The following is a 27,396-nucleotide window of genomic DNA, read 5'->3' on the forward strand; positions in this document are numbered from 1 at the left end:
GGTAAGTCCGCCTGTGACAGAAAACCCGAAGACCAGTGTTTCTGATCACATCAAGGTTTATTTTTTCTCACACATTTAAGTGCAGAGGCGAGCAACCAGGGCTGGTGTCACCCAGCTCTGCTAGGTCCTCAGAAAACCAACCTCCACCTTCTGGGCTCCACCCTCCTGAGCGGGTGGCTCCCCAAACCATGCTGACTGAACATCAAGGAGAGGGGGCCAGAGAGACGAGCAAGGGCCCCACACTTGGCCAACTGAGGCTTGGTGCGGAGGGAAGGCAAACAAGGGCTTCGAAGACTCTTTCCGGAGGCCCCGCCCATCACCCTTGCTTGTAGCCCATTGGCCAGAGCTGGGTCACGTGAGCACGCTCAGCCACAAGGTGCCCCAGGGATGTTTTCTTTTAGCCACTGAGCTAGTGAGCTTGTCACTAAGAAAGAAGGTGAGGATGGTAAGGGCGAGGGGGCGCGGGGGACCTGACAGAAGGCACTTTGGGGTTGGGAGCTGAGACAGATCGGGAGGCCAGAAGGGCCTGGTGTTTGGCCCTGAGAGGCCCTAAACACATTTTATATCCCTTGTGGCCGTGTTGTATCTCTTGTCATCTGCAAGGCCAAGTTTCGTTAGACTCCGTCTGAGCTTTGCTCTGGGGACTTGCGGGAGGAATGAACACAGTTTTATGTTAAACGTCCCAGCCTGGAAAGATGGGCTGCGGCCAGAGGGTGACTGCAGGTGCTGGGTGGGGGGCGGGGCGGTGGGGAGGCCGTAGGGACAGCAAGGAACCGGAACCTGATCCATGGGCTGGGAATCTAACGAGGCGGCTGAGAAGTAAGCAGGTGGCCAGGGGAAGTCAGACCTTCTTGAGAAACAGCAGGGAAGTCCAACTCCCAAGGACCAGAGAGAAACCAACAGGCACCTCAGAAGCACAGGGCTAAGCTGAGGGACCCCTTTCTTCCGAGCTTCCTTTCACAGTTCCCAGGCTGTCCCTGGTCCCCTTGGCCGTCCCGTTACTGATGCTCGGGAGGGAAAGAGGGAGATGAAAGGGGAGGATTGTGGGCTGTGGGTCTTTGTCATTCCGCCTCCCTCAGCCTGTGCCCATCTTGGAATCTGGCCACCAGGGGGCGCCGGAAGGCCGCGGCCCCAGCTGCAGACACTGGGCCTGAGGCTGAGGGTCCAGCGGGCCTGATACCCGCTCCGACACCGGTTTATAAATAGAATCATCCGAGTCCAGCCCCGTTCCGCGCTCTGCCAGTCCCTTCACTGGGACTTCTCAGCAAATCCCTGTCTACCATGTGCTTTTAAATTTGAAGACAGTTAAGGAAAAGTGCCAATACACTTTGGATTTTTTTTCTTTTTAGGGAAAGGAGGGAGACAACCTCCCAAGTTTGGGGAACATCGGTCACTGCAGGGCCAGGCCTGGCCACGTAGTGAGACAGCTCTGCTGGCCACGCCTGCCTGTCATTCACAGAGGGGCCTGGGGAAGGGACGGGCCTTGAAAGTGAAGTCGTTTCTTTAAGGCTTTTCTGTAGGTTCCCCTTTCACCTCCACACTTGCTGGGTAAAAAAAGAGCAGAAAGAACACAGGCCCTGGAGGCAGCAGTGAGCAGATTCTTTACTGTCAGATTATACACCATCAACCACCCACCATGGTGACCAACATCCCAGCCCAGTCCCTCCTTCATAGGGGCAGTTAATACAAACAAAAATAGTTCTCTACAAAAGGAAGTGTCCAGCCCTCCCAACCCTCTGTCTTAACTGCATTCCCCCAGACAGTGAACTCCTTGGTCACCAGACCTCTGGAAAGGCCTGGGGTCTGGTGGGTTGCAAAGGAAAACCAAGACTAGAACAGAGAATCGTCAGCGACTAGAGTTGTAGGCAACTGGACTTTGGGTCCGCTGGCTGGTGGTGAGCCAGGGACAGGCGTTGGGGGTGTCTGCAACAGTCGTGTGTGTGGCAGGAGGCAGAATCTGAGGGTGTGGGATGATCAGCGTTTCCCCCCACCCTCTGTCTCACCGCCGGCAAAAAAAAAAAAAAAAAAAGGAAAGGGGCGGTGGGTAATATAAAAGAAAAACTAAGACCAAAATCGCAGGCCGCTGGGGCCAGGACCCCACAGCGTCCCCCGCTGCTGTGCAGGGGCGAGGGCAGGTGCGACTGCGGTGGGCTGGGGGACGGGGCGGGAGGACTCTGCTGAGTAGCACCTGGGAGCAGCTCAGGCCGCACCCTTCTCGCCGCCAGGCCTCGGACGCCGGCCCCCGGGGCCCCCCGGCTCTCCGGGCGAGGGGCGCAGGGCGCGGCAGGGCGCGCGGACTGGCCCCCACCCTGCCCGGGGTGCCCTCCGCGGGGCTCAGCAGTCCAGGCGGGCGGCCAGCCCCAGCAGCAGCAGGCAGCCGAGCAGGGTGGCGGGGCGCGGGGCAGCCCCCGGCGCGCGGTCGCAGTCCAGGCCGCCCTCGTCGTCGCCGGGGTCGCAGCGGGGCTGCTCGCAGCGCGCGCCGGTGTAGCCACGCGGGCAGGCGCAGCGCTGGTTCTGCACGCAGGTGCCCCCGTTCTGGCACAGCAGCTGGTCGTCGTCGCACACGTTGGCTGCGGGGCGGAGGGGCGGTTAAGGCGGGCGGCGGTCTGGTCCACCCCGAACCCACCACCACCACCCGTGCTGGAGCTTCTGCGCCTGGGACGTGCGAATCCTGGGGGAGCGGCCGGGACCAGGCGGTGTTGGAGGCTCAGGGCGGACTTGGTGCGAGCGGTCCCTGCGGTCATGGTTTCAAGGGCCGAGCCCTGGCCCCTGCCTCCCTGCCCGCCCCGCCCCTGCCGCCGGGCACTGGCCTTGGTGGTTCTTCAGACGCACCTGCTCTCGCGCATCCAGTGCTTAGCAGGTGCCGGTCCAAGTACCTGGGGCGCCCTTCCACCCTCTTCACGTGGCTAACATCGGGTCTCCGCCAGCCCATCACTTCCTTGGACAGCCTCCCTTCCTCCCCGAAAGCCCTCCCGCCTCCTGCCAACTCCAACCAACTCCCAGTTCCACTTTTCCTTCCAACTCCCTTCCTGGTACCTACTCCACAGTCGCATCAGGCCCCGCCCACCACCCAGACCCCGCCTTTGACATCAGGCCCAACCCACCTACTGGCCCCGCCTCACAGCATCAGGCCCCACCCACCTACAGGCCCCGGCAGCATCAGGCCACCCCCCCAGCCACTGGCCCCGCCCGCAGCATCAGGCCCCACCCACCTACAGGCCCCGGCAGCATCAGGCCCCACCCACCTACTGGCCCGGCAGCATCAGGCTCCACCCACCTACTGGCCCCGCCCCTCAGCTTCAGGCCCCGCCCCTGGCCCCACAGCCCCGGGTCCTCCCACGGGCCGGCGCGCACTCACGGTAGCAGCCCTGGCGCCAGTAGTGCGTGGGGAGGCAGTCGTCGCACTTGGGCCCCGCCGCGCCCTCGCGGCACTCGCAGAAGCCGGTCTCGTTGCACCGGTCGTGCACGGAGCCGATCTGGTTGCAGTTACACTCTGGACCGACAGTCGCACGGCGAGTGATCAGGGTGACTTGTGGACGCTGTCCGCACGGACCCACCTCGCCAGACCCCGCCACCCTCCCCATCGGATCTCCGCATCTGCGGCTGGACGGTGGGGTGAGGGCTGCCTGGGGTGTCCAGATCGCGAGGGAAGACGGCAATTCCTCCCATCCAGGCAGCCCCTTCCCCTCTTTCTGGCCCTGGCGCTATGTGGCCTGGGCCAGCCCTTTCCGCTCTCTGGGCCCGTCTCCCCCGCTTCTGTAACTGGGGCTGGCGCTGATCCAGCTCAGCTTCAAAGAGCGGTGACGGACAGGTGGGCGGGGCCTCACCGAGGCCACCTGACATCTGACCCGCGGGCTGTGTGACAGGCAGGTGTAGCGGGCATCCACAGCTCTCCTCCAGGGCCTCCGGCCTCACCCTGCCCCTTCCCAGTCTGTTTCCTGGGGCCTCTGCCCCCTAGGGGAGGCAAACGCCCCCACGCTGGGTGTCCTTATCGCCTAGTGCTGGGCCGGGGGTGGAGGCAGACAGGCAAGGAAAAAGGAGGTGCTGGGGGCGGGGAGGACCGCCTCTAATCGGATCCAGAGGCCCCTCCCTGTCCCCCGCGACTGGCCAGTGTGACATGGGCTGCATGGTTCCCTTGGGATCACTTGAGAGTTGATGGAATTATCTGAAGGCCGCTGCCATAATTCAGACTGACAGCTGCAGCTTTGCACAGCCAGGGCCGGCCTGCTGGGCGGGGCATGGACAGTGCGGTTCCCAAGGGCGCTGGGCATCCCAGAGCTGAGAACTGGCCTCTACAGGAGACAGTGTTCCAGTCTAGTGGGTGCCGGTTGCAGGCCATGGGGCCCACTTTTGGGGTTGGCCTGCCCCTGCCTGGGCCCAGGCTTGTAGACTTATTTCCTTCTTTACTGCAAAAGCCAGGCCTGGCGCAGAGGGTAAAGAAAGCAGACCATTTGCTCACTGGGGGGTGGAGCGCTTATAAAGCACAAAAGAAAATTCATTTGAAGAAAAGCATCAGTTCCCCAAGAAGGGTTGAAAAACCCTTGATCTGATCCACCTCCCACTTTACTAACAGGGAAACAGGCCCAGAGAGGGGAAGAGAATTGCTGAAATGCACATAGCCTGGCTTGGGAAGATCCCCCTGGAGGAGGAAATGGCAACCCACTCCAGTATTCTTGCCTGGGAAATCTCGTGGACAGAGGAGCCTGGTGGGCTACAGTCCACAGGGTCGCAAGAGTCAAGCACAACTTAGGGACTAAACAACCACCACCACACAGCCAGGCAAGCCCTAGACCCTGTCTTTGGCTCGAACATGTGGTTCTGAAACTCCAGTGCCTGCGGGGAGAACCACATGGGGAGCTTATCAATAGAGCAGATTCTGGAGGCTTCTGCCTTTAGAGATACCCAGCCGGAGTGGGCCCTGGAATTGGAACTTTCCCGGATCAACACTGAATATTCACTGGCGGGACTGATGCTGAAGCTGAAGTGCCAGTTCTTTGGCCACCTGCTGTGAAGAGCCAACTCACTGGAAAAGGCCCTGACGCTTGCAAAGATTGAAGGCGGGAGGAGAAGGGGCTGACAGAGGATGAGATGGTTAGAGGGCATCGCCAACTCAATGGACATGAGTTTGAGCAAACTCCAGGGGTTAGTGAAGGACAGAGAGGCCTGGTGTGCTGCAGTCCGTGGGGTCGCAGAGTCGGACACGACTGAGCGCCTGAACAACAATGACCACCGCCAGGCTCCCCAGGGGGTTCCGACGCAGGGTCTCCAGCCTCCACTAACGCTGCCCTGGCGCCCCGCGCCCCCGCGCCCCCCGCACGCCCGCCGAGGGCTCACCGATGCACACGTTCTCGTCGTCCAGCTCCGCAGAGCCGTTCCGGTAGTAGCCCAGGCGGCAGTGCTGGCAGTGCTGGCCCCGCGTGTTGTGCTTGCAGCTGACGCAGGTCACCACGTTCAGGAAGTCGATGTAGCTGCAGCGGTTGGAGTGGCCGTAGCACTCGCAGTCTGCGCCGGCCGGGCGTGAGAAACACCCAGGGTCAGAGGGCAAACGGAGACGGGGCCTTCCTGCGCCCCTCCCCCATGCAGTCAGGGAAACTGAGGCAGGGGCGGGGAAGGTGCCCCGGGCCTCCAACACTCCTGTACGGTTTGGGGAGAGATGGCCTTGCTGGCTTTGAACCCGAATGAGAACCAGCGTGGGCCCGGCCCACAAATTCCCACCTGGCCCCGTGGGCAGGGCCCAGGGACAGCACGCGCTAAAGCCCTGGCTGGGTACCAGGGTGAAGCGCTCTCCGGAGGGATGCTGGGGTGATTAGAAATGATCCATGCAGGGAGGATGGGTCATGCCACCAGCTGGTGAGCTCAGGGAGGGCGGTGCCTGGGTACATGGCGTTCACCACGCTATCCCAGTGATTCAGTGAAGGGTAGACGCATGCATGTACGCCAGAGGTGGAAAGGACCAGGAACTTCCTCCCCGTGCTGCTTTGGAAGACGCTTCGAAGGAAATAGCCACCTGCAGGACCCTTTCCCATTAGCCTGAGCTGTTCTGCTGATGTGCTTGGCAGCAGAGCGCCTGCTCTGGCATGACCCTGACAGCGAATGCTGCCTTAAGGCTTGTGCCCTGAGAGTCTCGCCTTGGCCTCCAAGGCCAGCCCTGGCCCAGCTTCTGACTCTCACTGGAGCCACCTGTGACCCCTAGAGGTGAGGCCCCCAGGGATTGGAGGTGGCTCCCACGGCATCATCGAGGGGGCAGAGTTTGGTGAGGAGGGTCACCTTCCCTGCCACAGATGGGGGCCGTCCCCTGGCGCCCCCTCCTGGGGTGCAGCACCCCCTTGAACAAGGAAGGGTGCGCTCTGTGGGAGAGCATCTGTGTCTCTCCAGGGGATCCACTCTTCCCTTTGTGACGGCAGGGGGAGGGCTGACCAGGTGTCAGGGCCAAGGACACGGGAGGCCTTGGAGAAAAGAACCTCTGAGCTGTGCCCAGGAGGAGTTGGGTGGCATTCCTGCCCCATGGCCTCCTGTTCCCGTCACGTCCCTCCAGGGACAGTGAGAAGGTGAGACAGCCTCCAGGTGTCCAAGGAGTGCTGTCGGTGACCCTGTGTCCCCAATCTTGCTTCTGCCAAGATGAGCCCCTGGGCCACATCTCCCAGGGGAGCCAGGACAGGCTATTTCTGGCAGCTGTTCTGCCTGCCCTGTGCCTGCCCACTGTGCCTCTGACTCATGCCTGCCCCTAGCTCCCTTGGGGAGGGAGGACTGGAGGGGAGACAGGCTCCATCTCACCTTGACCCAGCTACTCTGGGAGGGTTTTCTGAGCCGGACATCACTGGTCCTCGTCTGGCACTTTTTTTTTTTTCCAGTGGAGGTAGGGGGAGAAATGCTGGAGGAGGGCTGATCCACCCCAGGGCCTTCCTCTTACCTTCGAATTCTTCAACAGGCATCACTTGAGGAGATTTGGGCCTGAGCTGGAAAAGTTTGGAGGCCTTGGCAGGGGCGGGGGCGGGGGCAACAGCGGAGGTGCCCGCAGCTTGGAGAGATGAGAAAAAAGCTCTTTCATCAGCCATGGCCCAGCTGCCCAGGGCGGCTGTCTTTGCTCAGATAAAGCCCAGTAGAGGCTCCCAGGGTGCCCTGGGCGAGCTCTGGAGCAACTTTGTCACCTGCTCAGATGTGAGATGACACAGCACCACCAGTGGCATGCAGAACCCGGCGTGCCCCCTCGGAAACCACCTACCATCAATTTGGCTCCCACATTATTCTCTGATATCTCTCACGCTACGCTAAACATTTTGCTGAAGCTGGACGGTTTGTTGAGTGGTTGAAAACCACCACTTTGGACACCCTGAACTATTGCTCCTCTCCAGACTTCTGTGAGGGTCAAGTCCAGAGTGTAAACCTGGCATGCAAGATTTGGGCATCTCCCTTCCTTTCCCAGTGGTTCAGTGGTGAAGAACCTGCCTTCCAATCTAGGAAAAGCAAGAGATGCAGGTTCAATTCCTGGGTCGGGAAGATCCCCTGGAGGAGGAAATGGCAACCCATTCCAGTATTTTTGCCTGGAGAATCCCATGGACAGAGGAGCCTGGCGGGCTACAGTCCATGAAGTCACTCAGACATGACTGAACGACTGAGCACTTCCTTTCTGAAGCAAGCTCCCTGCTCCAGGCAGAGTGACTCCTCTGCCTTCCACTGGCAGGAGCCATCTAGCCAGCAGCACAGACTGCCCAGAACCCCAGCCCTTTATTTGTGGGGGAGCATTCCACGGTCCCTTCGGCTTCTCCCTGGGAGGCCGTGGTGCCCCAGTCGGCCCAGGGCCAAGAAGTGATTGCTCCAGCCGGCTTCCCATCGCTGGGAGGACGACCCGGACTCAAGATTTCCAGGTTGCGGGGAACCGCAGACCCTCCCCAGTTGTGTCTACCTCCGGAACCACTCACCAGCAGGGGGCGCGCAAAGCCCTGCTCACCATTCACAGCTGGCGGGAGGGAACTGGAGGTGCGGGTGGGCTTGCCGCCCAAGCCAGGCATCAGGTCCTACCGTCCCGGGAACAGTGAGCGGGGACCAGGGACAGTGTCCCATCTTGGAGACTCAGGCAGACCCTGTGTGCTTCCTGGGTGTGTCCATTATAAGTGCAAACGAGCCCTCGAGCCCACACGAGTTTCTTTCCAATGCAATGGGAGAATGAGGCTCTGGGCTTGGTCTCAGCGCAACCCCCCAAGCCCTCCCCAGGTGCCGCTTGGTGAAGCCACCACTCCCTGGCATCCCACCGCCAAGCTTTTGCCGCAGCTGGTCCTGCCACCTGGAAGGCTACCTTCCCCCTTCCTCTAGAAGCAACTTCATGGACTGGAGCCCCACCAGGCTCCTCTGTCCACGGGGTTCTCCAGGCAAGAATACTGGAGTGGGTTGCCATACCCTCCTCCAGCGGATCTTCCAGACCCAGGAGCCAAGCCCCGGCAGGAAGCCCTCTCTGACTCTTGAGCCCCAGGGCATTACTGTTCTCAGGACAGGGTCTCCACTGGGCTTGGGAGCCCTTGGGGGTTGGGGTGCAGGACTGCAAGGGGTCGGGTGTGATGAGGTCACGCTGGCTAAGTAGGTGGGGTTGGGGGTGCGGAGTAGAGCTCCAAGGCCCCTCCCCTCTGCCCTCGGGGGCCCCCTGCCACCCGGGGTTCCCACCCCATGGCCCTGATCCCTCCACTGCAGAGTCTCAGGAGCACCCACCCCGCCTCCCCCATACCTTCTGCACTGGAGGACACCTGGGGCCAAGGGGCGCTCGCCCAGAGCGGGGCAGCGGTGGACGGCCTGCTCCACTCTTGGGGGAGAGAAGAGGAGAAACCAAGTCACGCGAGGGGCTGGGGCTGTCCCGGGGACCTCCTGAGGCATCACCCCTACAGGCGCCTTACAGAAGCAGCACTCTAAGAAGCGGCTCTGTCTACAGCAGCCAAATGAAACTGGGTTCAAATCTATAGGAGAGGCGGCATCTATGCTAAGGCAGCCTGTGAAGGGCACAGGGATGCCAGGTGGAACAGGGACCCCTGCCTGAGAATCTGCATACTTTAGACAGCCCTTTCTTTGGTGAGATCCCTCATCCTTGGAGCTCCCTCCCTGCGTGGCTTCCGTTCTGAATGAAGGCTGGAGTTAGATGGAGTCCTGTATCGGGATCTCTGGCCAATGGCGGTAAAGGGCGTGTGTGTGTTCTGGCCAAGACACCAAACATGCCCAGAGAGGGTCCTTGAAAGCTTCCAGTCCAACCCCAATCCAGTGACCGGAGCACCCTCCCTGAGCCCTAGATTGGGCCCATCTTACCCAGGGACCCCAATATGAGTTAGCCCCCAAGTGCCACACTGCCCTTCTCTGGGACTAACTGGACCCACAGTAGGCGATGCGGGCAGGGCTGGCAAGATGAGAAATTGAAGAATCACTCTGCGCCGAATTTCAAAGGACAAACCCAGAGGGACAAGAGGAGAAATCGGATATTTTCCGCTTCTTAAAGGGATTACGCATGATGCCAGTTGGTGGAGAAAGAGAAAGAAAATCTACCAGCTAAAAAGTGCGGGGGCTGTTCCAGCTGGGAGCCGGGAGCCTCTGGATGTGAAATTGACATTTATGGGATGTTCAATGAGAAGAGGCCTCGGGACTCAAATTGGCAAGGGCTTAATTAGGGCTGCGATAAACCCGCCCTGAAGGCATGATGCTTTGCAGGCTCGCTCCCGCCACCCCACCGCAGCCACACTGGGGACAGGGTTAGTAGTCTTGAACAGCCTCTCTGCCGGCAGCCCCCACCCTCAGGACAGCTTGACAGCAGGGAGAGACATGCGGGCCAACGGTCCACAGGCCCAGCTGGACTCGGGCCAAAGAGCCCGAAGCACCTGTTGGGAGGCACCTGGAGAGAATCAGGACCTTTCTGGCGGCCTGGGGGTGGGAAAGACTGGACTTTCCAGGGATGCGCTCAGGTGTGCCGGAAGAGCCTTCTCAGAGTGACTCGTGTTGCTTGCCAAGGCCAGATGGATGCCCGTCTGTTCCTTCAAAACTGGGGAGCCGTGCAAACTTGGCCTTAGAGGCAGCACCACCTCACAGCTCCCCAAGGTCTCAGGACGGTGGCTTTGGGCAGCTGAGCGGGCAGGAAGCGTCAGGAGTCGGTGAGCCCCAAGGTCAGGACCTGTCTTGTTCCCTTGAGCAACTACGTCTTTCTTTTGAAAACAGCTTTATTGAGGGATCATTTACATACCATAAAAGCCCAGCTGCTGCTTCCTAAGCGTTAATATCCTCACCTGGGGGAACTAGGAAAATCCCAGTCCCCATTTCTTGGGGCTGCGAACCAGGAATCCACTACAAGCTCCTGGCCCGGGAGGCACCCAGTCTCCACCCGCCACAGTGAATGTCATTATCAGTGGCAGGGGGTGGGGGGCATCACGGGGGCCCAGGCATGGGCTTCAGGTGCTAGAGAGGACTGATGACCCCTAAGCCATGGGCTGCTCCGGACTGGGCTTCCAGCCCAGCCCTGGGCTCAAGAGGCAAAGAGGACCCTGACCTTTCTGGATGTCCAACAGTCCAGGGAGAGAAGGGTGGGAGGGGTGCCTCCTTCTTCCATCAGAGTCCTGGGGACCCTCACGATTCATACCTCCCCTCATCCCGGCTCACCGGCCTGACTGACGCTCTCCTTAATTCCTAGCTTTGCAGTTGGCACCCTGTGTCCCGCGTCAGAAGCAGCTCCAAAGGTGGAGTCCGGGTTCCTCAATGTGCATGTGCGTGTGTGCATGTGTGTGTGTGCATGTGCGTGTGTGTGTCTGGCCTCCCACCAAGAGAGATCACCGCCTGCAGGCAGACATGGCACCCACCACGACTATTTTTGGTCCCGTCTGCCCATCACAGACTCAGCAAAAGAAAAAAAAACTGCGAAGTCTCAGGAAGCTGGCCCAACTTACGTCCGGAGCCTGGACTCCCAGTGACCCATGTCCTCCACCCAAAGAGGTTCCTGGGCCAGGAGGCCAGCCTGAAACTCTCAGATCTCCCAGCGAGCCCCCTCCCCCGCCCCACCTGGGCAAATGCCTCCCGTGGAGAAGGGAGAGGGACAGAAAGAAAGGACATGTGGTGTCCTCTGGTCCTGTGGAGGGGCTGGGCGCGGGCACTCGCCCGTGGCTGGGAGAGGGCTGAACCCTATCCCCCGCAATAAGCTGAGGCCAGAGAGTCGGGGGCACCTCCCCGCTGACGGAGGGGCTTCTGCCCACTCTAAATGCCACCCCACAGGGGTCCGTGAGCATCAGAGAGAGGAAGGGTCATGGCAGTGCCCGAGGAGTAAGGAGACCCCCACCTTGCCATCTCCTCACTGCAGAAGGGGTGGGACAGGGTGGGGGCGCACAGTGGGGGCACCCCACCCTGGACGGTGGAACCAGGGACCTTGACCACATCTCCCTGTTACCCTTGGGGGAGGGTGAGTCCTTTCAACTCCTGGCACTCCCAGAAGGCAGGATCTGGTGGGACTCCCCCAGGGAGACCAGAGGGCCACCCCAGCACCCAAGCCTCCCACACACCCCTGGCTTGGCCCTGCCCCGCACTCTGCGCCCCCAAAGGCCCAGCAGTCCACAGTCTAAAAGCCCAGCTCAGAGGTTGTGCAGCTCAAGGTGACAACCCCCTCCACCCTGCTGATCTGAGCAGTCTGTTTGCTCAGCTAACCCTGCCCTGTCCATCTCCTAGGGGTCAGCCGCTGGGAGAAGAGCCGGGGGGCTGGCATGGCTGTGGGGGCAGGGCCTGGGCTGGCTCCCTGGGCTCTCTGGGTGACGCTGAGCAGTGCCTGGGGAAGGGGGCACAGGAGGAAGAGGGCCCAGGGGCTTGCCGCAAGCTCTGGGCACCCCGGCTGGACCCCAGCGACAGGAGGTCCAGACAGCCTGGAGGCTTCCAGGCGCCATGCTCTCGCAACTGTGGATCTAGCATCCCCTACTCTAAAAGCCAAGCCCCTGCCCTCCCCAGAGCTGATACCCCCACATTGCAGAGAGGGGTAGGGACTCGGGGCAAGAAGTGGGGAAGGGCAGGGCAGCTGGGCACCCACCTGTGGGCTGTAGGGTGCTGGGGGCCCCGGGGGCCCAGGCAGTGGATGTTGGGGGGGTAGGAGTGGCGGGGTCCCCCCCAATGGCCACAGTGGCCACAGGGACTTTGGGGACAGGGTCTTTCCGGGACCTGCTGATGCCTGGTGAGAGATGAGAAAAGCGAGAGAGGGTACGGGTGGGGGTCAGTGGTGGGGGGCCAAGGCAGACGAACAGTTTACTATCCCACCGAGGGGACCAGGGTCCCCTCCAAATCCAGCTTCCTCTGGCCCCTCTCTGCCCACTGGCATCCCACGGGGGTTGAGTTTGGCCCCAAAGAGCCATGGTGGGGGGTGGGGTGGTGCCCTGGAAGCCTGAGATTTGGGGTCTGCCGCTGGCTGGCTGTTTGACTCTGGCAAGTTCTCTCCTGCTGAATCTGAGAACAGATGGCAATACCCACCTGGGGGTGCTGGCTGCAAGGATGGAATGAGATAGTACGAGGATCCTGCTTAGCTGATGCCCAGCACCGTGCATGTTTGATGATGATTTAACGATAGTCGGTCAGTCACCCCCTCCCACCCTCCCTCACATTCCCTGTTGAATTCCTGGGACGCCCAGACCCTCCTTCAGACAGTCTGACTGCTCTGGGGCCTGAGCTGACCTGGACACATGGGGGTCTGGGTCACCTCCCCCAGCCTCCCTGCAGCTGGGATCCTGGTTCACCTCGCCCAGACTCCCCACGGGCAAGCAGCTGCCATGGTGATGGCTGTGGGCTGCCCAGAGGAAGGCCAGACCCCATGATCAGACTGGGGTGGCTTCTGCCTCCGGTCAAGGAAGGCAACCCCCATTCTTGGCTGGCAGGAGTGGGAGAAGTGGGGGTTCCCGGCAGGGGTGGGACAAGGGGATCTTTCCAAAGCAGCACCAGTCAAGAAGCTGGAGGGAAGGGCTTGTGAGACAGGAAGGAAGGAAGGAGGGCGAAGAAGCAAATGGATCGGAGGAGGGGGTGGACCTGGGGAGGGGAGGACAGGAAAGTCCCGTCTTTCCTCTCCTGCTCTTTCCAGGACGTGCAGAGAGGCTCGGGCACCGAGGGCCCCAGGCACCTTCCCCAGACGGGTGGCCCCAGTGTGTACTTACTGCCGACAGCGGAGCCCGCGGCGGCACCTGCGGAAAGAGGGGGGTCACAGCAGAGTGAGGAGGGGGTGGCAGGGCTGAGGACAGGAAATCAGGGGGGCCAGGGCACCTCACCATGCAGGGACTGGGTCTGATTCTCCACTATACCCTCACCGGTGCCTGCGAGGGAAGGGCTGCTCTGAGCCCATTGAGTCTCGGAGCTGTGACTTACCCCATCAGGGGACCTGCTGATAAGCCTCCACTGGGAGCCTCACATGCACCCTTCTCGTCTGACTTTAGACTCTCAGGTCCTCCAGTGCAAGGCAAAGAGGCGGGAGGTCATTCTCTGGGGGGCAATGGGGTGTCGGAGAACATGAGGGTCCCAGCCACAGGGGCAGACTGGTTTACTGGAGGCTCTGATGGAAGCTGCCACAGGGGAGGCCGCCGTGCCTGCTCCCATCTGGGACATGCAGGGATGCCTGCGGGGCTGACAGGCAGGTGATCACAGCGGCTGTCACGCACTGAGGGCTTTCTGCACGTGGGCCCATGCTGAGCACCGCCCCCACCCGGGCCATTCAGGGCTCAGGGCTTCCTGGTAGCTCAGATGGTCAAGAATCTGCCTGCACTGCAGGAGACCCAGGTTCGATCCCTGGAAGGTCCCCTGGAGAAGGGAATGGCAACCCACTCCAGTATTCTTGCCTGGGGAAGTCCCATGGACAGAGGAGCCTAGTGAGGTAGCAAAAAGTCAGACACAACTGAGCGACTAATCCTTGCACTTTATAATTTGGGTTTCCCTGTAAGGAATCCATCCTGCAATGGAGAAGACCTAAGTTCGATCCCTGGGCTGAGAAGATTCCCTGGAGAAGGAAGTGGCTACCTACTCCAGGATTCATTTGCCTGGAGAATTCCAGACATGGACAGAGGAGCCTGGCAGGCTACAGTTCACAACAGCCCTAGGGCAGGCTTCTAGGGTCCTGGTTCTACAAATGAACAAAGGCTCAGAGGGAGAGATGGCTTGTCCGAGGCCTCACAGTTTTGAGTGGCAGAGGCCTGACTCTGACCTGGTCCTTTCTGTCTGTGTGCGTCTGTGCGCTGGGGCTGCAGGCGCCCGAGGCCACAGTCTGAGCTGGGTGGGAGTCATCAGTCTCAGGAGCAAGAAGCCGGGGCCACAGTGTCCCCTCCAGGAGGTCCTGACAAAGGATGGGGCGTGAGGAGCCCCAAGGTGCTTGCTGGGGTGTGGGCCTCTCCCGGTGACTCTGGGGGCGGGACAGTGAGAGGTGCCTGGGGGGATGCGCCTGGGGTCCCACAGGATGACCTGCAGGTAAGGGTGTCGGTCTCTGGGTGCTGGGGGATCTCATAGATCCTTCTAGGAGGAGAATGGGGCCCAGAGAGGGGGTGGGGGGGGGCAGTAGGACAGTTGAAGGGAGGTGAGCCTGAGAATCAGAGGGCGGTGACAGCAACTCAAGAACTGGTTTTGGCAACAAAGATGGGTTGACATCCCCCGGGTGGGGCAGGGTGGTTGCCCAGAGCACTCTCTGGGCCTTTGAAGGCCTGCATGGGGGCTGCGACTGCGGTAAGTCACCCTTCAAAGGCCTCGAGAGCCATGCCCGGCACACACACGACATACTGTCACAGCCTCATCACGAGGCTTCCGGCTTTGATCAGCCTCGAGTTACGTTACATAAAGCTTTCACTGCTCGGTTGCGGGGTGCCAGTGGATGGGCTCCAGAGAGTGTGCCCAGGAGGGGCGGGCCGAGTAGTCCCGGCAGCCCAGCCTGGCTTAGGAACTGGCTCCAGTGCTGGCGCTTAACTTGCTGCTAACTAGGAGGGCGAGGGTCGCTGGGCCTCAGTTTGCTCATCTGGAGAGTGGGATCATAATGAAAATACCATCTGAGGGGTAATCAGAGGGCAGAGAAGCTGTACATAAAGTACCCAGTGCAGCCTCCTTGTCAAAGCACTGGCCGAGTGTCAGCAAGTGACTGGGTGGGGGGGCGGGGGGTTGGCTGGGGAGAGCCCACCCTGGACCAGCTTGGGCCCTTATCCACAACAGCTGGGGGCTCCCTGGGACTGTGCTGGGGGCTGATGACGGGGGGAAAGTGTGTTCACGAGTCAGGTGTGTGAGGGCACACCCTGAGAATGGACTCTGGAACTGAGTCAAGAGAGGAGCGGACCATGCAGACGGCATGGCCAGGGCCTTGGAGGACCCCTATGTAAAATGAAATAACAGGAGACCAACTTCCAGGGGCCACCCGGAGGGCTGAGGGGGAACTCGGTAGCATTTGGTGCCATGCGGCACCTGTAAATGTCCCGTAAACACTGGGACATTTACAAGGGATGGTGCTGCTCCTCACGGTCAGCCTGGAGGGAGGGGTCCCTGCCCACCCCTCCCTGACTCCCTGCGGGCCTTCTCTCCTGCCTGGGGGTCATGAAGGGGAAGGTCAGTGAGAAGGATGCTGAGTCAGCTCATCTCAGGTTCCCAGCAGGATGCAGGCATGCTAGAGGGCCTTGATGACAAGGCCTGGCACTTAGGAGCTTGGTTAAAAAGAGTGTACCTGTTTGTGCAAGTGTGTATGCATGTGATCACAAATGCGTGTCAGTGTGTGCATGTTTGTGTGCACAAATTTGTGTATCTGTGCATGTGCTCACAAATGTATCTGTGCATGCACATGTGCATGTTTGTGTGTGTTCATGTGTGTGTATGCATGTATGTTTGTATGTGCACACCTTTGTGTATGTGTGTATGTGAGTCTGTGCATGCGTGTGTGCATGTTCATGTGTACAAATCTTTGTGTGAGTGTGCATGCATTCACACATGCCTGTGCATGCATGTTTATGCACACACCTTTGTGCAAGTGTGTGCATGTTGTTCACATGTGTCTATGCATGCACATATGCATGTTTGTGTGTGCAAATCTTTGTGCAAATGTGTGTTCACACATGTGTGTACATGTGTGCATATTTGTGTGCACACCTTTGTGTGAATGTGTGCATGTGTTTGCACATGTGTGTCTGTGTACACACACACATTTGTGTGCACATCTTTGTGCAAGTGTGTGTGCATGCGTGTTTGTGATGAGATCCACAGCTCCTGAGGCTGAAGGTTGGGGGAGCCCACGGCCTTGCTGGTCTGAGGTGGGGCGGGGCGGGGGGTGCCGAGTGTGGTGGCCAGCCTGCGTACGCACACGCGTTGGGGGAGCCGTGGGGCAGCGGCAGGTAGGAGCCGGCGCGCCAGGACCGCGTGCGGAAGCTCCTCTTGCACTTGCCGCAGTCGGGGCCCGTGGTGTTGTGCTCACACTCACACTGCAGGCTGCCGTCGCGCATGGAGCACAGGTTGGCGTGCAGGTTGCACTTGCACCTGGGGGGACACGGAGGGGGTGAGGCATCAGTGAGCGGGTAGGCGGCTGCTCCGGCTCCCTGAAGGGCTGGGAGAGTGTCAGCGGTGGCCGGGAAGGGACCCTTGAGGCCACCCATCCAACCTGCCGAGACTCTCCTTTGGGACAAGCACCCCCGACACACCATTCTGAGTGAGTCTGCCCCTGGCTCCTGCCTCTCACGGGGTGGTCCCAGATGCTGTATTTTAGTAACGCAGCTTTGGATCACTGTGGTGGTTAACAGGTAGCAAGAGTTACCTGCCCCTGGTTGCATGGACCTGGACCTGGCCCTGGCCCCAGGTGGCACCCCTGCTCTTGGCTGTGGCCCACACCCGTGCCCTTGAGGGCAGAAAGAAGCCCTGATTCCCAAACCCCTGTCAATTCATCCACACATATATTATTCATTCGTTCATTCAAATATTTATAGGCAACTCATCATTCTGAAACCAGTAAATAAAGGGAAAGAATCAAGCATTTGTTTTGCGTGTCCTATATAAAGCATACCTCCAGGTAACCAACAGTTGATGAGGGGATGTTTCTTTTTATAGAAACAGTCCAGCTGCTAATTGAAGAAGGAAAGATAGAATTAGAAAGTCATCATGCAGCATTCCCTACTGAATGGATGGCTGTGGGCACAGAGCATCAACAGAGATGTCCAGAGAAAAACTTCCCAGTGGAAGGATACAGCCCACCCTGAAGCAATCTCGTCAAGACAAATTGAACTTGAATCTGATCAACGCTCTGGAGCAGATTCTGGATTAGCTATGAATTCATAGGGAATACAGAGGACAGAGAAACATACTAAACAACACCAGGGGGGAATGCAGTCAGCAAAATCCAGAAGTGACGACAGCTTCTAGGACCGATGAATTGCAAGGGGGGCAAAACTTGATACAGAGGAAGGAGGAACCCAGATTAAGAAAAACCTCAAGGGCAAAGCAACCAAGGGCAGGACAACTTCATCTGGGCCTTGGTTCAAACAACCCCTAAACTCAGATAAACAAAGCATATTTGTGAGACAGCTTGAACACTGCCTACATTTGGTGACATTAAATCGTGTGTGTGTTAGTTGCTCAGTCGTGTCCGACTCTGTGACCCCATGGACTGTAGCCCACCAGGCTCCTCTGTCCATGGGATTCTCCAGGCAAGAATACCAGAGTGGGTAGCCATTCCCCTCTCCAGGGGATCTTCTTGACCCAGGGATCGAACCTGGGTCTCCTGCATTGCAGGTGGATTCTTCACCGTCTGAGCCACCAGGGAAGCCCAATATTAAATTAATGTTTATTAAGTGCAGTGATGGCATTGTGATTATGTTTTTAAAAGTTCTTATCTCGAGAGACACACAAATATTTACAGATGAAATGATCTGATGTCTGGGGTCTGCTTCAGAATAACACAGGAAGGGAGAACCTGGGGAGAAATGCAGACAAAATGAGAAAGGCTATGAGTTAATTGCTGAAGTTGGGTGACAGGTATGTGGCAGTTCATTACAGTAGATTCTATTTTTGTATGCATGTTGGAAAACCTCTGTAATAAAAGTTAGAGATAGAGAGTGCTCTACATTCTGATATGGGAAGAGTTCCAAGATATATTGTCAATATTTGTAAAAAGCAGAATAACGTGTTTGGTAGAATTTTCTTTTTATTAAAATAAGCAAAGACAAATATTTATAGGGCACCTGTTATGTGCCAGACTCTGAGCTGGGAATGGCAAGTACAATGGTTGATAAAACAGATGGGGTCCTTGTTCTGCTGGAGCCTAGCGTCCAGCAGGGAGACAAGGAAAAAAAAAAATCAGTGGTGGGGGAGGGGGAGGGGCTGATTAACAGGTGGAGCCCAAGGGATTTTAAGGGCAGTGGAGTGATCAGTATGACACTGTCATGGTGGACCCATGACGTTATGCATTTGTCAAAACCCACAGAACCCAGAGAGCATCAGGATAGAGCCCTGACGTCAACTGTGGACTTGAGTTGATGATGACGTATCAGTATCGGCTCATCAACTGTAACAAAGGGATCACAGGAAAGCAAGATGTGAATAACCTAGGTATTAGGAGCCCTCTGTGCAACCCACTCAATTTTCTGTAAACCTAAAACCTAAAAGTCCACAAAGACTTAATCTTAAAAAATAATAATCGCGCCAATCTTTTTAATTATAACATCCATGTCAGTGGTCACCGGTGCCCACGTGCTCTACAAAGGAGAGGGGACGGTGGGTTCTCAGTCTGAGCGGGGAGCAGGATAGGCTTCCAGGAAGAACAATTTAAATCTGAGACCTGCAGAGTAACTCAGGCAAAGAGGGGAGAACCTTCTGGAGGAGACAAGAATGAGGAAAGACACCCCTGGGCCAAGAAGAGCTCAACTGATGAGGTCTGAGATGGGATGAGAAGAGAGGGCAGGAGGAGGCCAGACTGGACACAGAGGCTGGATTCTGTTCTGGAAGCCCCGGGAAGGTCAGAGGTGTCCTGCTCTGGCTCGTATATGTCATCGTGGCTGCTCCATGGAGGATGCTTTGTCTGGGAGACCAGAGCCAGGGCACGGTGGGGTGGGGGGCGGCAACAGGAAGCCGTGCCTGGCTGGCAGAAGAGGGCAGCGGTCTGGACAAGGATGGAGGCACCTGCGTCCCACCAGTGATGCCCAACGTGGGCAACATTCCCCACCACTGGCTCCCAGCATCTCGAAGACTGTTTCCTGAAAGCTCACCCAGCACTTCTTTAGCTCACAATTCCCCCTTCTCTTCACACCTCACCTCCCACTCAGTGATGCTCCTCCTGGACGGAGCATCCCCTCTTAGCCTCTGCTTAGGATGAATATTTAACTTCCTGCGTCTTCCCGCCTCATGAATCTGTCCTGCCAGACCCTTCATCCTGGCTCTCACTGCGCCCACCCCCTCCTGACCTCCTCGTCTCCATCTGACTGGAGCACCGCTGTGAGGCTGCCCTTCCAGGGCAAGGATCCCGAACGCAGGGAGCTGCTTGCCAGGTTTCTAGCAGCCCTGCAGCTCTGAGTTAACCTGATGCCTGCTGGCTCCAGAAGTCTCAGGGCCGCCTTCTGTAATTTTTTAAAAATAATTTACTGTTGATATGTTGCATTTTCATTTTCATTCAGCTCAAGAACTTTTTCTTTTTTGGGCTGCATGGCCTGATGAATCTTAGTTCCTGGACCAGGGATTGAACTTGTACACTCTGCTGCCAGCGGAAGCTCGGAGTCTTAACCACTGGACCACCAGGGAAGTCCCCACCTTCCTTCTTGTAACTTCTCTCTCCCATCAGGTCATCTTGCAGGATGGTTATGGAAATTAGACACTATCATGCTATGGGGTATTATAAAGCCATTAAATATCTCTTCCCTGTGTCTCAGCAATAAAGAATCTGCCTGCAATGCAAGAGACACAGGAGATGCGGTTTGGTCCCCGGGTTGGGAAGATCCCTTGGAGAAGGAAATGGCAACCCACTCCAGTATTCTTGCCTGGGAAATCCCATGGACAGAGGTGCCTGGAGGGCTATGGTTCATGAGGTCTCAAGAGTCAGACATGATTTAGCGACTAAACATTTTGTTGTCAGAGGCTATTTCAAGCCCTGGGGAATGTTCCTAACACAAAAGAAAAGACCAAAATTAGTGAGCGTTTGCTGTGTGCCAATGGGTATCTCATTTGACCTCTGAATGGCTACCAGAGCTGGTATTACTGTCCCCCTCACTTTAAAGACGAGGAAATGGAGGCTCAGCGATATTAAGCATCTTGCCCAGAGTCACAGGGCTGCCCAAAGCTGACTGGGACTGGAACTCAGAGATATCCAGCTCTGGAGTCCAATAGGTGAATATAGGTTAGAATATGGATTGTAAAAAAGTAGGACACTAAATGGTATGCATTATAGAGCTATGGACTGAATTGTGTCAGTCTGTAATTCATGTGTTGAAACCCTAACACTCAATGCAACTGTATTTGGAGACAGAGTTCTTTGAGGGGAAATTAAAATTAAATGAGGTCAGAAGGGTGGGGCCCTAATCGCATAGGGTTAGTGCCCTTATAAAAGGAGCAATAGACCCTGGAGTTCTCTCTATCACGTGAGGACACAGTGATAAGTCAACCATCTGCAAGCCAGGAAGAGGGATCTCACCAGAAACTGACCCTGACAGCATCTTGATACTGGACTTCTAACCTCCAAAATTGTGAGGAAATAAATAAATGCTTGTAATTAAAGCCCCACACTCCATTATGGGGGCCCAAGCAGATTATTGTCAGACTACGGACTTCCCAGGTGGCATTAGTGGTAAAGAATCCACTTGCCAATGCAGGAGACTAAGAGACTTGGGTATGGTTCCTGGGTTGGGAAGATCCCCTGGAGGAGGGCACAGCAGCCCACTCCAGTATTTTTGCCTGGAGAACCCCATGGACAGAGGAGCCTGGTGGGCTATGGTCCCTAGGGTCACAAAGAGTTGGACATGACTGAAGCAGCTTAGCAGGCACAGACGCATCAGACTGTAATCAGCTTCTGATCCTGTGTAAGTTCACACCTGAAACACCAGCAGACAATACATCTCGGTACTCCCGTGGTTGTCTAGGGAGGGAGGGGATGGGATTGCAAATGGTTTCTGTTTCCTTCTTTGTCACTTTGCATGTTTCCTACATCCTCCACAGTGAGCAGGTGTTACTCTGGTAAGCAGAAAACAGATGAGATTTGAAAACCTGAAATCAGGCCAGGCCGGTTCCTGAGCTCACACAGGTATTTCCTCTCAGGAGGAGAAGCAGGTCTATCGGATCCTGTTTGGGAAGCCATCGCTCCATGTTACATGTGATGCTCATGACTCTCAATTCCCGGGTCCACAGATGTCCGCTGAGTTCTCTGGACTAGAATTCTGATGCATCAGCTGGTGCTAAAGTCTATGCTATTTTAACTTCATCTTCCTTTGCACCCTGGCCCGGTCAGTTTTCCTGCAGCACAAAGCTGAAATGAATGGAGCTTGAGAAAGTCTGTTCCCTGTTTCTCTGGAGCTCCCATCTACTACCACACATGTACTGTGGGCCTACTGTATGCCCGTTGCTGGAAAACGCACAGAGAGGGTTGGGCAGGCCCCAGTTGGCACTGGGGACCCTTCTTCCTAGAAACATTAGACCCAAAGACAGTCCATGGCAAAGAAAGATTCTGTGTTTGAATCACATTGGTCAACACACATGATGCTCTCCTAACGCTGTCCTACCCAGCTCCCTGATTGCCCCGCCCACCCAGGGCTTTCCTGGTGGCTCAGACAGTAAAGAATCTGTTCTGCCTGCAACGTAAGAGACCCGGGTTTGATCCATGGGTTGGGAAGTTCTCCTGTTGGAGGAAATGGCTACCTCCTCTTGTATTCTTGCCTGGGAAATCCCACGGACAGAGGAGCCTGGAGGGCTACAGTCTATGGGGTCACAAAGAGTTGGAAACGACTGAGTGACTAACACTTTCGCTTTTTCACCCAGAGTCCTAGTGTACATTAGCACATCAAAGGCTCTGACAAGTCCCGCAGGAAAGAAACTGCTGACTTTGTCTAACTGAAGTTTGCTGGCAAAACATATTTGACCTCGGAAGGTTTTAATTTTTTTCATCTGAATTCCTATTTTAATGTCCCACGGAGCTAGCTGGAGAGGAACACCCCAGCTGTGTGGAAGCAGGAATGTACACCATGCCTCTGGCCCGAAGATCAGATATTTTTAGATATCAGCTACAGAAAGAAAAGATTGCCGTCTTAACTTTGGGTGATCACACTGACCTTGGCTTGTTAAACATTTGTTAAAAGGCAGCTGAATCTGAGAAGTGTATTGTAATGATGATAGACGACACTCACGGAATGTGAGAGCTGGACAGGTCTGGCAGGGGTGAGGGGTACAGGTGGGGAGAAGCCTGTCCAAGGTCATGCAGTTTAAAGGCCACTCCAGATCCAAATCCAGACAATTCTCCCTGACCCGGCTCTGCCCTGCCCCATGCTGGCCATCCCCTCCCACCATCTTCATCTCCCAGAGGGTGTCTTGGCTTCTCTGCCTCCCTGGTTGAGCCCTGGAATGAGTGTGGAGGGAAGTTCCGTGCTGGGCAGGGCTGCCAGGAGGAGCCCACACGGTGTGGGGGAAGGTTCACCAGGACTGGCACAGAAACAACCCAGTCAATGGAGCTGCTTCTCAGACGTCCTGACTTGTGCAGGGAGCTCGGGATGATGCTGCCTCTGTGTTTGGGGCGGGGGGCTTCACTTTTCTGGTTCTCTCTGTGTCCCTCTATGTCTCTCCACGTCTCTGTCCCCCACGGTTCAGATCCTGCTTTCCTCTGGACCTCTGCACATGCTGTTTCCTCCACTGGATGTGCTGCCAGGCTCCGCTCCTTTCTCCTAATGCTAACACCTAATGAGAGTGCCAAGTTCAAGGCCCAATGCCACTTCTGCAGGCAGGCCTTTCGTGATTCCGCCTCTATCAGCCCCTGCTACACTATCCCTTGTCCCAGTGTTCATCGTGATCAGCGTCATCTCCCAAAGTGGAGCCCGCGAGATGGCTGGGAGAGATGTGAGTATGAACTGCAGAACAGTTTAGTAGTTTTTGTTTAGCTTTGATTATATGGCTTCCCTGATAGCTCAGCTGGTAAAGAATCTGCCTGCAATGTGGGAGACCTGGGTTCGATCCCTGGGTTGGGAAGATCCCTGGGAGAAAGGAAAGGCTACCCACTCCAGTATTTTGGCCTGGAGAATTTCATGGACTATATAGTCTTAGACTTCATTGGGATTCTCCCCTGATAGCTCAGTTGGTAAAGAATCCACGTGCAATGCAGGAGACCCTGGTTCGATTCCTGGGTCAGGAAGATCCCCTAGAGAAAGGGTAGGTTACCCACTCCAGTATTCTTGGGCTTCCCTTGTGGCTCAGTTGGTAAAGAATCCGCCTGCAATGGGGTAGACCTGGGTTCGATCCCTGGGTCAGAAAGATCCCCTGGAGAAGGGAATGGCTATCCAGTCCAGTATTCTGGCCTAGAGAATTCCATGGTCTGTATAGTCCATGGGGTCTCGAAGAGTCCGACATGACTGACTTTCACTTTGATTACACAGTAATTTTTTTTTTTTTGGGGGGGGGAGGGCGCGGGCGGCCCGGGTCCGGCCGAACCGCCCCGCCCCAGCCTCCCCCCCCTAATTACACAGTAATTTTTTAAGGGACAAATTCACCAAACCTGGGATCTCAGAAATATTTCCTAAGTGAGGCCAAAGTTTAAAAGCATATTCATTTAAAAAAATTAGTAAGTAAACAAATCATGTGAGATATCCTTATGTAAAAGACTGATATCAGAACTCAACCTCATGCCATCAACAAAACACAATTGATCAAAGACCTATATGTAAGAGCTAAAATTAGATAACTCTGAGAAAGAAACAGGGCTAACCCTTTGCGACGTTGGATTAAGCAGTGGTTTCTTACACGTGACACTGAAAGTACAAGCCATAGAAGAAAAAATAGAGACGCTGGACTTCATCAAAATTACAGACTTCTGTGTTTCAGGGGGAAGCCATCAGAAAAGTGAAAAAAGTGAAAAAACACCCAGAATGGGAGAAAAATCTTGTGTTATTAACTGAATCCCTGTGAAAACCCAGAAGGCACCATTCTTCCCATTCTACAGGTGAGGAAGTAAGACTGTGATAGGTCAAGTGCCACGAGTCACCCCAGGCCTCTGGGTGGAAGAGGCTGGATTTGAACCCAGAACTGTTGGGTGCAATGCTCGGGTTTCATCACCACTCCACTCCTTGCATCTCTCGGCACTCCCCTTACCTTGATTCCACCTGGATGATGAAGGCCGGGGGGAGGGCCGCTGGGCTGATCCTCCCAAGCCCATCACCAATTCCGAGGCCCAACTTTGGCCAAGGAAACGCAGGAGAAAGAAACTCCCTTTCCCGCCTCCTGTCCCAACACCAGCTGCTGCCTGCATCTAGACCGAGGCAGGTGGTCCAGGCTCCCGGCTGCACCTCTGGCCCAGACACTTCTCCTGCATCCATGGGATCAATTTTCCCAAGGAGTTGCTTTCTGAATTTGACCTTTGAGAACCATCAGTCTCACCAGAAAACCATCACCTGAGCCACCTGAGCCCGCCACACAGCACTTCTCGGCTCATCCATCAGGAAGCATTATTTAATAATGAGCAAAAGGGACAGCGCAAGGCCGGCCAGCCCACGGGACCTGCCCCTGGCCAGCAGTCCCCCTCTCCACCCCCCACCCCCCTGCCCAAGCCCATCAGGATCTGCTGCTCGCCCCATCACAGAATGCCAGGGCTTTGACCCTGTGGACAGCAGTGGAAGTGACTCGGTAAGAAAGGGGATGGGGGAGGGGGCAGAGATGCTGAGTCAGCAGCCAGAGCGCCAAGCTGATTCTCTGCTCAGGTTTTGCCCAGGTGACCTTGAGCAAGTCACTTCTCCCGGCCTCAGACCTTCCAATTGCAAATGGAAGGGCTGAGTTACACCTTAGCTTTTCAACTTGACTATTCAGTTGTTCATGGGTGCCTAACATACTGTCGTGTTATCTGGCACAGAGCGGGCTCTAATCAAGAGGGGATGAATGACGGAAGGAAGGACGGACGGGAGGGAGGAGATACTGCACAGAGGCTCTTTGCCCAACACCTGTCACGGAAGGCCAGGTGGCGTCTCGGCCAGAGCAGTGTGGGGGTGGGTGGCCAGCCTCAGGGTCTTAGTCTCCTGGTAAAACTGGGGACTTGACGGCTCCCACGGGGCCGGGCAACTGAGAGGATGAGGATGGGCTGGCATGGGGGTAGCGCTCAGCACCGGGTCGGGCACACAGCCAGCCTTCCATACACGCCAGCCGCGTTGCCCTTGTAACGGCCCACAAGTGACGTCGGTGGGAATCTGTGGATTCCTAGGAACAGACTGTCCTCATCTGACAGGCACCCAGCCCCATGGGAGAGTTCCCCTCATCCGAGCTGTCCTGCCAACACCCTACCCTAGAGCCCCTCTTGGCAGCCAGCAGAAATGCCCCCCATCAGCTGACTTGTTCTCCGGGTCCCTGGGGGCCCCCACCAGGGGGCCACACCCAGTGTCTCAGAGTCGCTTCCCTGAAGGGCCTCCTGTCACTACGGTTGCCAGATTTAGCGAATAAAAACATAGAATCCCTGGTTAAATTTGAATTTCAGGTAAACAGGGAATAATTTTCAAGTATAAGCACAGGTGGGTCTCAGAGATACCACGGGTTCAGTTCCAGACCAATGAAGCAAATACTACAATAAAGGGGGTCACACGAATTTCTTGGTTTCTCAGAGAATATACACGTTATGTCAGGGACTTCCCTGGTGGCCCAGTGGTTGGAAGTCCGCCTGCCAATGTGGGGACACAGGTTTGATCACAGGTCTGGGAAGATACCATGAGCCTAGGGGCGGCTAAGCCTGAGAGCTGCAACTACTTGAAGACTTAGAGAATAGCTTTCTGAAGGAACTGCTCTGCAACAAGAGAAGACCCCACATTACAACGAAGAGTAGTCCCCGCTCACCACAACCAGAGAAAGCCCGTGCACAGCAATGAAGACCCAGAGTGCCCCCCCAAAAAAGAGTTAGTCTTTACGCTACACTGTAGTCTGTTAAGAGTGCAACAGCATTACGTCTACAAAAATGTACAGATTTTAACTAAAGATACTACATTTTGAAAAATGCTAGCCCTCATCTGAGCCTTTGGTGAGTCATAGTAGTAAAATGCAGACCAGTGATCACCACAACAAATGCAATAATAATAAAAGTTTGAAACAGCACAAGAATTACCAAACCATGACACAGAGCATCTGAAACGAGTGAGTAAGTGAAAGTAGTTCAGTTGTGTCCGACTCTGCGACCCCATGGACTTCTCCGTGGAATTCTCCAGGCCAGAATACTGGAGTGGGTAGCCTGTCCCTTCTCTAGGGGATCTTCCCAACCCAGGGATCGAACCCAGGTCTCCCACACTGCAGGCAGATGCTTCACCAGCTGAACCACAAGCAAAGCCCAAGTATGCTGGAGTGGGTAGCCTATCCCTTCTCCAGGGGATCTTCCCGACCCAGGAATCGAACCGGGGTCTCCTGCATATCGCAGGTGGATTCTTTACCAACTGAGCTGTCAGGGAAGCCCTGAAAACGCTGTTGAAAAACCAGCACCAACTGACTTGCTCGATGCAGGGCTGCCATGAACCTTCAATTTGTGAAAAACACAGTACCTCTGAAGTTCAATAAAGCAAGAGCAATAAAACAAGCTTTGCCCGCATGTCCCATGAAATACTTGGGACGTGCTTGTACTAAAGACACCATTAATACTCGTGGCTCATCTGAAATTCGGGTTTGGCCCTGCATCCTGCATCCATCCGGCAGCCCCACCTGCCACCCTGCTCACCCTCAGGGTGAGCCACGGCCCTCTGCCCGACCCCCGATCCCTTTCAAGGCCTGGCCTGGGGTGTCTCTGCCCACCCACCCACCAGAAGCTGGTCCGGCTGCCCGCCCGCCCGCCTGCCCTCCAGAGAGGCGGGCACAGCTGCCTCCCCCCCTAAACCGCTAAGTCCTCTCTTGTTCTCTAGTTGATGAGTCCCTAACGAGCCCCAGGGGAGGGCCAGGAGGGGCTGGAGGCGGGCTTGGGCCTCAGCTCCTGGAGCAGGCCAGCACAGACAACCCAAGTTCTAGGGGAAACGTGCCCTGCTCCTGCCAGGAGGAGACTGACACGCGGACTTCACCCCATCCCGTCCACCCGCCGGGCCCGGCTGGGGGCCTGACAGCCACTCGAAGCACGAAGCTCTCATCAGGACGGCAGGGGCGCCAGCCCGTGCCAGGCGCCAGCGCGCCCTGCCCCGCGGGGAGGGGCGGGCAGTGCCCGGGAGCTGCTGGCGGGAGCGCCATCTGGACACGGGCCTGGCACCGGGGCTCCACAAAAATCGTGAGCTGGGCCCTCCCCTTCTCAGGGTG

General features: G+C 56.6%; 1 protein-coding gene across 9 annotated transcripts in view; it reads right to left on the bottom strand.

The window, feature by feature from the left end:
• Positions 1–1,577: 1,577 nt before the first annotated feature.
• Positions 1,578–27,396, bottom strand: part of NTNG2 (netrin G2) — a 73,221-nt gene continuing 47,402 nt past the window's right edge. For 6 of the 9 annotated variants that reach the window (XM_043917109.1, XM_043917112.1, XM_043917110.1 and 3 more), the window contains 8 exons: positions 16,292–16,464; positions 13,134–13,160; positions 12,026–12,163; positions 8,717–8,791; positions 6,911–7,018; positions 5,335–5,502; positions 3,359–3,493; positions 1,578–2,570 (listed from right to left, as the gene is read on the bottom strand). In XM_043917109.1, coding sequence (XP_043773044.1) covers positions 2,335–2,570; positions 3,359–3,493; positions 5,335–5,502; positions 6,911–7,018; positions 8,717–8,791; positions 12,026–12,163; positions 13,134–13,160; positions 16,292–16,464 — 1,060 coding nt within the window. In that variant the 3' untranslated portion in view covers positions 1,578–2,334. The remainder of the gene's footprint in view (positions 2,571–3,358; positions 3,494–5,334; positions 5,503–6,910; positions 7,019–8,716; positions 8,792–12,025; positions 12,164–13,133; positions 13,161–16,291; positions 16,465–27,396) is intronic. The other 3 variants (XM_043917115.1, XM_043917116.1, XM_043917117.1) reach the window with 3 other exon arrangements.

The sequence above is a fragment of the Cervus elaphus genome, chromosome 11 (genome assembly GCF_910594005.1).
Source record: "Cervus elaphus chromosome 11, mCerEla1.1, whole genome shotgun sequence".
In the NCBI taxonomy this organism is placed as follows: Eukaryota; Metazoa; Chordata; class Mammalia; order Artiodactyla; family Cervidae; genus Cervus; species Cervus elaphus.